Source organism: Sinocyclocheilus anshuiensis, unplaced genomic scaffold, assembly GCF_001515605.1.
Source record: "Sinocyclocheilus anshuiensis isolate Anshui unplaced genomic scaffold, SAMN03320099.WGS_v1.1 scaffold1779, whole genome shotgun sequence".
Lineage (NCBI taxonomy): Eukaryota > Metazoa > Chordata > Actinopteri > Cypriniformes > Cyprinidae > Sinocyclocheilus > Sinocyclocheilus anshuiensis.
The window spans coordinates 59,109-71,306 of record NW_015552677.1 but is presented as its reverse complement, the minus strand read 5'-3'; the positions used below and the strand labels follow the sequence as shown (position 1 = coordinate 71,306).

At 36.8% G+C, this 12,198-nt stretch overlaps 1 protein-coding gene across 1 annotated transcript in view; it reads right to left on the bottom strand.

Annotated features, from left to right (window-relative positions):
* The window catches only part of LOC107667487 (uncharacterized), a 50,311-nt gene that overhangs the window by 29,748 nt on the left and 8,365 nt on the right, over positions 1-12,198 (bottom strand). Inside the window, exons 5-8 of the mRNA XM_016459160.1 lie at positions 11,871-11,990; positions 10,910-11,215; positions 1,242-1,571; positions 510-812 (exon numbers count right to left, since the gene is read on the bottom strand). Of these exons, the coding sequence (XP_016314646.1) occupies positions 510-812; positions 1,242-1,571; positions 10,910-11,215; positions 11,871-11,990 (1,059 nt within the window). The remainder of the gene's footprint in view (positions 1-509; positions 813-1,241; positions 1,572-10,909; positions 11,216-11,870; positions 11,991-12,198) is intronic.

Below are 12,198 nucleotides of genomic sequence, written 5' to 3'. Positions count from 1 at the left end.
TATTAAAGGTACACTCTAAAAATGCTGGGTTGTTTCAACCCAACTTTGGGTCAAATATGGACTAACCCAACCGTTGGGTTAAATTTTTACATTAAATTTTTAACCCAAAAGTTGGGTTAGTCCATATTTGACCCAAAGTTGGGTTGAAACAACCCAGCATTTTTTAGAGTGTAGCTGACCAAAGCAGAAAATCTTAAAAACAAAAGTTAGAAGTGAGGTCCTTTGGTCTTTACAGTGAAACGGAAATATTATGTTGAAAATATCACATTTAATTCATTTAAAGTAATGTATTATGCACGTTCTTTGTAATTGTTTGTGAAATTTACTAGCAATTTCTGAGTAAAACTTTTTTCTACATTAATTATTTTAGTCAAAATCTTTAAGTTTCTCATCTAATATTTATACTTTAGCCATTTAAATAGTTAAATAAATGATCAAACACAAACAAGTATCTGTTTTAAGGTGCTGACCAAACTAGTCTTTTAAAGACATGCTCTAAAAAGACTCACCACTGACAGAAACCAGGAATTGCTGCGAGCTCTCACGGCCTCTGATCTGTAGTTCATAAAGTCCAGTGTGTTCAGTTCTGGTGTTCTTGATGATCAGAGACCCAGTCTGATCCAGCTGCAGTCTGTCTTTGAATCTCTCATCAGCATCATTTAATGAAGTCTCGTTAGTTTCCACATCGATTTTAGCCAGGAGGACACCTTTATCTCCAAACCTCCACACTATCAGATCATCTCTTTGTATTTCAGTAACATAATTTTGTAGAGTGACAGAATCTCCCTCCAGTACTGATTCACTCCACCCATCTCACCAACCACACCTGGAAAACAAATCAGATCAGAAATTTGGGGCAGTCTTGTAAATTTTGCAGGCGACATCCAATCATTCCAATTCTCATGATCAGGAATTTTGCCCAAATAACTTACTTCAAGTTGGTCTTGCGAATTTGCCGTTCCGATCAACAGAAAGCAGTGGAAGCATTGCTTCATAATTCTCAATGCTAAAAAAAAACGCTTTTTTTTCCCTTGTGTAATTTCCCTTAAATTTCCGCTAATGTGACCGCACCCGTAAAGTTTTATAGTGTGGTTCAAACCGTACAGTGTGAAATAATGAAAGCCGAAACAACCTCACTATTTTATTGAATTAAAAAGATATAATCACGTCATGATTGAATTAAAAAGATATAATCACGTCATGATTGAATTAAAAAGATATCCTTGAGATAGCCTACTCACCAATTACAGTAACATTTAATGTCTTAGTCGTAGTCTTTTCTCTAGAGAAGGATAGTTTATATTGTCTAGAGTGTCTGATTCTGGTGTTTCTGATGGTGAGAGAGCCGGTTATTTGGTCCACTTGCAATCTGTCTCTGAATCCCACATCATCGGTGACGAAAAAAGAGGTCAGGTCTTTTTTTCTCGTTATTTGAGATATGACAAAGCCTTTAGGTCCAAACACCCACAGTAACGTATCATCGTTCAGTATTTCAGTAAGATTAGTGTGTAGAGTGACAGAATCTCCTTCCATCACTGACATCGTTATATCTGTTTCTGCATCAAACACACCTGCAGAACATAAATTAACAATTACAGATTAATCTGATACCACAACTCAGTAAACAGATTCAACCGAAAACTGTGCGAGACAGATATGGCATTATCGTGAATAATAATAATAATAATAGATATAATAATAATAATAATAATAATAATAAAATGAAACATTGTATACATTTTTTTTAAGCAATGCAAGTGTAATTTTGAACAGACCCGCTCTTGCCGTATAGAGTGCAACTCTCTGTTCTTATGCTTCTGTATCTTGCAACTAATGCTATTCTCTTGATATTCAACATTACTATGTGTCATTAATTAAAAGCCAATCAGCATCAAAGTAGTGAATGAAATTTTGGGTGGCACCCCATTTTGCCTGTAGGCTATGCATCGTCAGTAATGTCTGTCTTCTGAAACCTTCAGAAGGTCTTAATGCTAGGAGAGAACGGGATGGTTGTAACATTTTTTACATTTCTTTCTGTAGCTTGGAGTTCTTTTAATGCATTCAAAATGTGATTACAAATCTCTGCTATTAAATGGCATAGCTGTTATCTTTGCAGCACAAACATAAAATGCATGTTTTCATTTCAAACACAAGAAGTGAAATGTTACAATTCACCCTATGGGTTAGTTCGGTGAGATGATGACATGATATCCACCGAGGTGAGATGTAACATTATGCAATTAAGACTATGACCAAAAACATTTCTTAAAATGTTTCATTTTTAAGAAATGCCTCCCCTTTAATCGCAGAAGCGAAAGTTCCTTTTCGGTCCGATGTAGGCTAAGTGCCGCCGGACAGCAATTTCGTAAAGCCACTTGTCCCCTGCATCTGCACTGTAAAAAAAAATTCCGTAAAATTTACGGTAAAAAACCGGCTAAGTTGCAGTCACTTTTACTGCTGTTTGCATACAAAATCTAGTCATTTCGATAAGAATACACTTGATCTACACTGTAAAAAAAAATTTCCGTAAAATTTCTGGTAAAAAACCAGCAGCTGTGGTTGGCGGAATTTTACCGTAAAATTTTTTTAACTTAAATTTACAGTTAAATACTGTAATTTCATTAACTGATATAATGTTAATATATCAACCTATTGAAGTACTGAAATCTGTTTTGTACCTTTGTAATACACTGATAACCACCACATGCATGTGCTGATGAGAAAGTCACATGATGAACTAAAGCCCATCACAAGCAGCTTTTAAATAATAACATATATAGAAGGTGCACAGCGTCATTCACACAAACACCAAACTCCATCACGGTAACACACATGAAACTGAAATAATACAATAAACATTAATTTAACAACATTAGGTGTAACACACAACCCTAATATACAAAACTGATAAGAAAAAACTAAGAAGAAACATAGTTATTTCAACAACAAAACATCAAATTTGAAATGTAACGCAGGGAATTCTGGGAATGTCAATTTACGGTTATTCACTGTAAATTATACGGTCTTGCTCACTTCCAAAAACGGTATAATACCGTAAAATTAATGTCCAATACATGTAATGTCCAATACAGTTTTTCACCGTATATAGTAGGGGAATTTACCGTTAACCATTTAACAGGTTTTTACTGTAGCATTTTTACAGTCTTTTACCGTTAAGTTCACAGTCATTTTTTACAGTGTGTGCACTACAGACGTTTCCAACAGAAGTCGACGGCGACTGATTTAGGTGGGATTGGAAGACATTTTACAATGCACTTGTCGCAGCTGATGTCTAAAACAATAATAATAATTAAACTTCTAAAACAAAAATCCACTTACCGTCCACGAGTAATACGAAAAGAGACAGCAATAACATCCTCTGCATATTTGTATAAGGTTGTGTAGATTCCAAATGTAACAAAGATAAACAATGGAGATTAGTTTTCTTCACCCAAACCGGCTACAAGTGCGGATATCTTACAAATTCACTAACATCTAACAGAGAGCCTTTACAGCAACTGAGAATCACGGCTTTTCTTGAATATGTTAATGACGTTTAATGAGGACCCAGTAAATTTATCCTTGAAAGATAAGTTAGAGGTGAACAGAACAGTAGCTTGCTGTGAATAGAGAGACAACAGCTCCCGATGGGCGTGCCCGCATATATGCAAGTGTAGACAGAGCTCCGCCCACCATTAACATAAACAGGGAAAGCTCCACCCATTTGATCCATTTGGCTCAGCAGTGAGCGCCACTTGTTTTCAGACATTGCAGGACATTTACAGAGTGGTGGGCGAACGGCCAGGGAGGGAATATGATTTATGCTTTTGCTTTGTTCACGATGAGCTTGTGGTGTCTGGTTGGTAAGTTAGCACAGAGTAATATTAATATTGATAATAATAAGCTTCTGTTTGGACTTGGTAAGGATTTTTTTCCTCAAACAAATATAATGAGTGTGCCTGTTGAGTAATTTATTTAAACTAATGTGTAAAACCAAAATTTATTATTTAGTTTTAAAACATTGATTATGAGTGACAAATTCTAATCAGTGTTATAATATTTATATAATAAAAGTAAACAATGCCACTGAACCGAACAAAACTCGTATATTTAGCTGATTATTGCGGCTGAAAATGGTCAATTATTGTCATGTTTTGGGCTGTGCTAATCGATCGGACCGGGAAAAACATTTGGAGTACTATAGACTGCCAAAAGTTATAACAAATCAAGGAGAAGAGTGCAAAAAAACTGTCTGAGGAACAAAAGGCAACAAAAGTATTTGTTCTTATCATTTTCGGTCAGGTAGGTGAAATATCAGGTTAATATCTTAATTAATACTGCTCGTACGTATCTTTACCACCTATTAACTTGCTTGCTAAGTCCTTCTCGATATGATTTAGCAGCTTCCACACATTTTTTCCGTGGTTTAGACAGCATAAATTAGCATAACAACGTGTTCAGTAGTACATTAACCGTCCAATCCATGCTGGTGTTTACATCCAAGTATCGCCAATATGGCCGCGCATACAGTTAACCAAATGGTGACATAAGTGCAAACCCTCTATAGACCTTTTTCACATTTCCAGGTTTCTCAGCAGCAGAAGTCGACATAGTTGGGTAAACTTCGAAAGCAGTAAATGGGAGAGTACCACAAATATATTTTTTGCATTCCCATTTGCTCAAATAGCAAAAGAAAAACTCCAAAAAAGGGAAAACATTTTAGAGAGACCAATGCATTCGGAAGAGAGAACTATGTCAAATTTACCATCCCTCCCATAGACGCTGTATTAGAAACACCCTCGCATTAGCGTTAACTGTTTTTGTGTGTGTGTGTGAGTGTGTGTGTGTGTGTGTGTGTGTAATTTGATGCAAAGGTGATATAATACAAAGTATAGTGTTATACATTTTTTTTTAAATCTATATATATATATATATATATATATATATATAAACTTTTGAGGATTTACGATGCTGGTGACCGTTGAAACGCGTCATCACAGTCTTGTGAAAAGGGTCCATTTTCTAATCACATTTAAGCTGATATTCACAACAGTATGATTGCAACTGTGATATTGCTTGACAAAATATATCCTCACCAGAGACAATAACACTGAATTTCTTGTATGATGTCCCAGCCCACATTTTGTAATTTCGATAGATTTCAACAACGGTAGATCTTTGAGCTCCAAACGTCCACAGTATATCATTAATACCCTGCAGTTGAGTAGGATAAGGGTTTAGAGTGACAGAATCTCCCTCCATCACTGATACTAACTTTACTCCTTTACTGTTACTCCTTTACTAACTTTACAGTTTCACCAAACACACCTGGAGAAACAACAGAAACAGTTTCTCAGAGAATAAACTAATATAGCAGTTGTAATATTTGTAAACAAATCTAATAAACTATTTTTTAATTGAGATTTATTCAGGTGTTAATAAAGACGAGGTAATGAAAGAAAATGATCTGTTCACTTTTCTAGAAACAGAAACAGTTTCTCAGAGAATAAACTAATATAGCAGTTGTAATAGCTATTTGTAAACAAATCTAATAAACATTTTTTTTAATTGAGATTTATTCAGGCGCTAATAAAGACGAGTTAATGAAAGATAATTATCTGTTAACTGCCTGCTCCGCCATGGCCTCCTGAGTCCCCTGCTCCGCCATGGCTCCCGGAGCTCCCTGATCCGCCCTGGAGGCTCGCCTTATCTCCGCCCTGTTCCTGCCCTGCACCAGCCTCCAGGGCGCCTGGACATCTAACTGGATTTACATGCAATGCTAAGAAAATACTGTTATTTTAACACCATTGCTATTTTTTTTTTGTGTAAATAGCATAGGCCTATATCGCTTTCTATTGGAAATAGCAGCTGCCTTAAATTATTGGTATACATTAGTAGTGTTATCTGCAAGAAAGCGAGCGTCAACGTGTCTTATAAAAAGTCAAGGAGACAAAGTAATTACAAAAAGTGGAGGAAGACTCCGTCCGATCAGGAAGTGCGGCAATCTGGTTGAATGTGATCACTGTTAATACGGTAACAAGCTTAATGAATAAGAGAAGATCAGCCAATAAGGACACAAAGGGTTCCGTTGTCTAAGTGAAACCAAAAGTGTTAAAGGATAAACAGAAATCTCCCACTTACCGAACATCATTAGCAAAAACAGAAGGACTTTGAAAGTGTTCTTCATATTGTTGTAGAGTCCAACAAAATCTTGTTTCGATGAATATTGTTAATACTTGTTGTGAAAAGAAACAGCAGCAAGTTTAGATTTCCAAGACTGTAACTAGTAGGGGTGTTGTTAGGGTTGGAAATTATAAGGAGCTCATTACCTTGTCAGCTCTTTAAATCAATAATTGTTTACTGAAATCTGCAGGCTTACAGGCCCACCTACTGGGCGACATCTGTGCAATGAGGGCTTTAAAACTGCAGTGAATTAACGAAATGTTCACACACAACATGTTTGTGCTCTTTAAAAACGCGAAGAAAATGAAAATAAGAGCTGGGCCTCAAGAAGCTTTTTTATAAGTTGAACAACTTTTATGCTGACATGGCGTTTTAAAAACGCTGCGGGAGATGGTAAAAGCTGAGAGACAACGTGCACTGGTGAAAACGTCTGTTCAACGCATTGTTCACATTCTTTTCTCTTTTTCATCACTACTAGGCTACTACTGGGTGAACAACATGCAAGAATACTATATTTAAATTGTCATTTGTCTACGTGTAGCCTAATAATAATATAGATAGATAGATAGATAGATAGATAGATAGATAGCATATCAACATATCAAAACAGTCACTGTAAAAATTCAAATGAGACAAATTTATTGAATTAGCTGCATCTTAATGCTCAGACTGATTTCATCTGAAATTAAAAGAGTAAAGTTGTATATGAAAACATTTCATTGCATGCATTGATTAAGAAGCAAGCAAACCTTCATAATCATTATCACAAACATGCTTTGAAAAGCTCAGGTGATCGGAACGAACTATTCTACATGTCCCTTCTACATGTCTTCTACATGTACAGATCTTCTGTCATATTGTGTACCAGCACAAGTGGAATGTGTTTAGCAGCAGACTGTCGCCTTACGAGATTAGTGAAAACCATTTTCACAGTAATGTACCAAATAACGTAATGAACATTTCCACTGGGAGACATTAGCAAGAAACATGGAGCTTTCACTGCTGATAACTGGGCAATTAACAAACCAATTCTACAAACTAACAGACTGCAAAGATGATATCGAAAGCTTGATGAGCGCTAATACTAGTCATTTTCTAGTCATTTACCTAATTCAGGCAAAAAAAAAAAAAAAACAGCCCATTGGACCAAATGTAATCTATAATAGCAATCTACAATAGTCATTTGAAAGCCACATTAGTACTTGCAAAACAGCACTCTTCCACTGATTATTATGGTTTGAAACAACATCTCATGCTACATGGTTATAACAAGGTTAAGAAAATTATTAGAAGTCATTGTTAAAATAGTAAATTTCAAACTCCTTTGATCATTCACAAGCTAAACATTTAGGACTCAGAGGTTCTACCTTCAATTTTTTAACACTATACAAATACATACCTTTCTTTGCTAGCATGCTCTTTATATTCAAAACACATACTTTAGCCTCCTGTCTTTAGTCCCTTCAGCTTTCCTGATGACAGTTTCCATTAGACCAGCTTGCTATTATTAAGATCTCTGATTTGATCCTCAGATCAGTGTTTCTCCACTAGAGGACAGAAATGATCAGCTCAGATGTTCACCATGATTCACACTGCTGGGCGTCTCTCATCTCATCAAACTGAACTCGTCTCCTGCTGCTCCTTTTCCCCCTTCTCTTGTTTTTCTGTGGAAACAAAATATAGAGACGATGACAGAAATTAAAACAGACAGAGAAACAGTGTTGCTAAATATACATCTACATATATGATTGTTATTAATATCATTACACTTTATTTTCTCTGTTTTATTTTGTGAAAATTTACTACGTATATGGAATAACCATTAATAACGCCGCTTCGCGTCGTACCTAACTACGCCCCTTAGCAGTTATAAATTCACTGTAAACCACGGCTTCTTGGGGCTTATTTCTTTATTTTATAACTGCATCTTATTGCTCTTTTGTTGGTTTTGATTGCTTCTATTTTCCTCATTTGTAAGTCGCTTTGGATAAAAGCGTCTGCTAAATGACTAAAGGTAAATGTAAATGACTGTACAGCAATGAAGCAATGAACGCTGATCAACCAATCAGATTCAAGGACTAGAACTGTTGCATAAACAAATATACTGTTATTATAATAAATGATGTTTCACTCACCGGTGACATCCACATTGAATCTCCTGAATGTGGTCTTTTGGCTGTTGATGATCTGTAGTTTAAAATGTCCAGAGTCTGTGGTTCTGATGTTCCTGATGGTCAGAGATCCAGTCTCATCATTTAGCTGCAGTCTGTCACTCAAACTCTCATCAATATCAGTTGGTCTTGAATCCTTTCTAGCAACGAGACTGTTTTCAGCTCCAAACGTCCACAGTATTAGATCATCGGCCTGTATTTCAGCATCATTGTGTAGAGGGACAGATTCTCCCTCCTTCACTTTTTCCGTTCTCACTTCATGTCAAAACAGCAAACAGAAACAGAGAAATACAGAAGAAAATTAAGTATTTGAAATTAGTTTGCAGTTTTAACATTACATATGTTTAGGTGACATTTCTAACCTACTTTGGCATGGTCAAAGATAACTAGGAGCTTCCTTTCCATTTTGTATTGTTCAGATAGCTTACTGACAGCTAACATAATGAGACCCAAAGGCACTTAGTTAGCCATGAACTAATCTCATCTCAATACGCTATTATCTAAATTCACAAATCATAAAGTAAAATTATTCATGATTCGTGTTCATGCCTTTTTTCCCTACATGATTCATGAAATATTACACCTTTAATCTGTTAAATTACTGACTTCATTTTTGTTTTTCATATAAGGTAAGAACATTATTTTTGAAAACTTTCTTTTTTGTTTAACATGGCGGTAATTAAAATTTAAAGTAATTAAAGGGGTCATATGATGCTATTTCAACTTTTCCTTTCTCTTTGGAGTGTTACAAGCTCTTGGTGCATAAAGAAGATCTGTAAAGTTGCAAAGACTAAAGTCTTAAATCCAAAGAGATATTCTTTATAAAAGTTAAGAGTTAACCACGCCTACCTAAAATGGCTCGTTCTAACACGCCCCCACATATCTATGTCACTATGTGGGAAGATTTGCATAACACCGCCCAAATGTTCACGCAAAGAAAGAAGGCGTAACTTTTATTCTCGCTGTAGTATTGTTGTAGCCGCCGCCATGTCGTGAAGGCACTGTGTGTTTCGTTGTGAAAGCGAAACTACTTTGTTTGGTCTTCCAAAAGAGGACGATATCCGCTTCGTCATGCCTAGAGCTGATCTGTGCTGGCCGCTGAGGGAATACATCAACTGAGCGCTGTGGATTGCCGGATCGGCTTTCACTGTGGACGAAGCGGAGTCCAGCCTCCGTCGAATCCGCCGAATTGTGTGCGTTCTCAAGCCCGCCCGCCTCCGATCACTCTAGCCTGCGGTCTCAGCTCGCGCTAGTGTTTCGTTGTGAAAGTGAAACTACTTTGGACACGACTAAAAATCAGTGGTTAAGTTGTATGAAGTGAAGGTGACCCATACTTGGAATTAGTGCTCTGCATTTACCCATCCAAAGTGCACACACACAGCAGTGAACACACACACACCGTGAACACACACCCGGAGCAGTGGGCAGCCATTTATGCTGCGGCGCCCGGGGAGCAGTTGGGGGTTTGGTGCCTTGCTCAAGGACACCTCAGTCGTGGTATTGAAGGTGGGAGAGCGCGCTGTACATTCACTCCCCCCACCTACAATCCCTGCCGGTACGAGACTCGAACCAGCAACCTTTGGATTACAAGTCCGACTCTCTAACCATTGGGCCATTTACAATACCATTTACAACACTGTTCCAGAACAGTTCAACCCAAATATTCACCGATGATTCAAACGCGATTTTTGAGCAGTGTAGAGTAGTGCTTGTTTGTCATTTCTCCAATCACAAATGCAAAAAATGCAAACACAAATGCTCCGCTCAGTCGCTCCACTCATATACCGTTATTTTTTTTACTTTAAACCGCATAAACACATTTCATTACACCAAATACACAAAAAAATGTTCTTTTTAGCAGCATCATATGACCCCTTTAAAATTGGTTTTAGTTTTAGGCCGCATTTACACTGCATGCTTCAAGTGACCCAATTTTTTCCTCCCATGTGGCACAGATCGGATATGGCCCACGACCGTGTAAGCAGGAAAAAAATCACAGGGATTCCGATATTCTCCGATCGGTTTCAGGCCTCATTCATATGTGGAAATAAATCAGATATGAATCGGATGCGCTGCCTACATAATCACTGTCCTGAAGAATGTAACTATTGCATTAAAAATGTTTCTATATGAATTCCATGTTAATAAATTAAACTCAATGTACTATTTAAAATGATTTGTGATGTCATATATGCTATTTTTGGTTTGTTTCATCAAGTGCAGTGTAAAATGCACACATCGGATACAAGTCACTTTTAAAAGAAATGTAAGCACGTTGTCCATAAATTCGGATATAGTCACAAAACCGGAATTGGTCATCAAGACCTGCAGTGTAAAAGCGGCCTTAGAGGCCTACGCCCTCCAGAGTTTAGCTCCAACCAGTTGCAACCATCTTTGTAGTAATCCTGAAGACCTTGATTAGCTGATTCAGGTGTGTTTAAATAAGGTTGAAGCTAAACTCAACCTAAGCAGGAGATTGGTCCACCAGGAACAGGTTTGGACACCCCTGATCTAAACCATGATCCTTAACACATCGAAAGACTTGAGTTACCCACCACCAACGGTCAGAATGAATTGCTTGTATTTGGTTCTTCTTCTGCCGCTGATCTTGAGTTTATAGAGTCCAGTGTGAATGGTTCTGACGTTATTGATGGTGAGATCTCCATAATCATCTAGGCTCAGTTTGCTCCTGAATCTCCCATCAGCACCAGGACACGTTCTCTTATTGGTCACTCCATGGATTTCAGCAATGAGATTGTTTTCATCTTCGTACCACCATTGTATCTTATCATCTTTATGTATTTCAGTAAGACCAGTGGGTAGAGCGACAGATTCTCCTTCCTTCGCTGACTTATCTTCACCTGTCACAGCAGCACACAGTGGTTATTTTGGTTTGGCATGTTCACAGAAATTGCAAATTGCAGATATTGATGATTTACATATGAACTGTACAAAGAATGTGGGATGATTTGTATTGCAAATTTATCGATTAACTCAGAATCAGAACGGCTCTATGAAATTAATATCTGTGAGTAAAATATGTGTACGAATGTTTTCACGCAGCAATCTTGATTCACCAGTAAATTCTCCAGGCATGGTTAGTGAGTTTATCGGTTTAAATTCCATATACATTTACTTTGTTAAACAAATTATATTGTTCACAATTATTTTTAAATCATCCCCCATAAGCCCTTCCCGAAACTCCACCAATTAATTCAAAAAGGTACAAAAAAAAGTTATTCTAATGCTATTCTAAAACAGCAAACAAAATGTTATTCTAAAACAAAAACAACAAAAAAGCATGAATATGCATCCGTTAGTCATTTTTACAGTGAATTCTTTGATTCTCTATCATCAAAAACATATCTTAATGTAAGTAGCTTTTGTAGAACTGACAATATATTTCTTCTATTCACAAACATAACCAAACAGAAACATTTAAATATTGATTTTGAAACATTATTATGCACCTTTAAACTCTAATGCAGCATAACAAAACTTGGCTTTAATACTTACCCACTTGTGTTTTTAGTTTAGAGATTCTGCATTGATAGTGAATCACAACTGCAACCGCCAGCAGAACGGCAACAGCTATCCCTGCTATAGCACCTGGAGACAGACCCAGAATGGGAACCGCTAAAGAAAAAGACGTGGGTGAATGTGTCAGCCTGAATTTTTATCTGATTTTTAATTCAAATTTTTTGAGTATCGAAGTCAAGGTATCGGTATCGTTAACGATATCAATATTATTTGAACAATACCCAGCCCAGCCCTACCCCAAACTTTCAAATGGTTGTTAATTTCATGTTCAAATAGAGTTTCACAGCAGGTTTTTGAAGTAAAC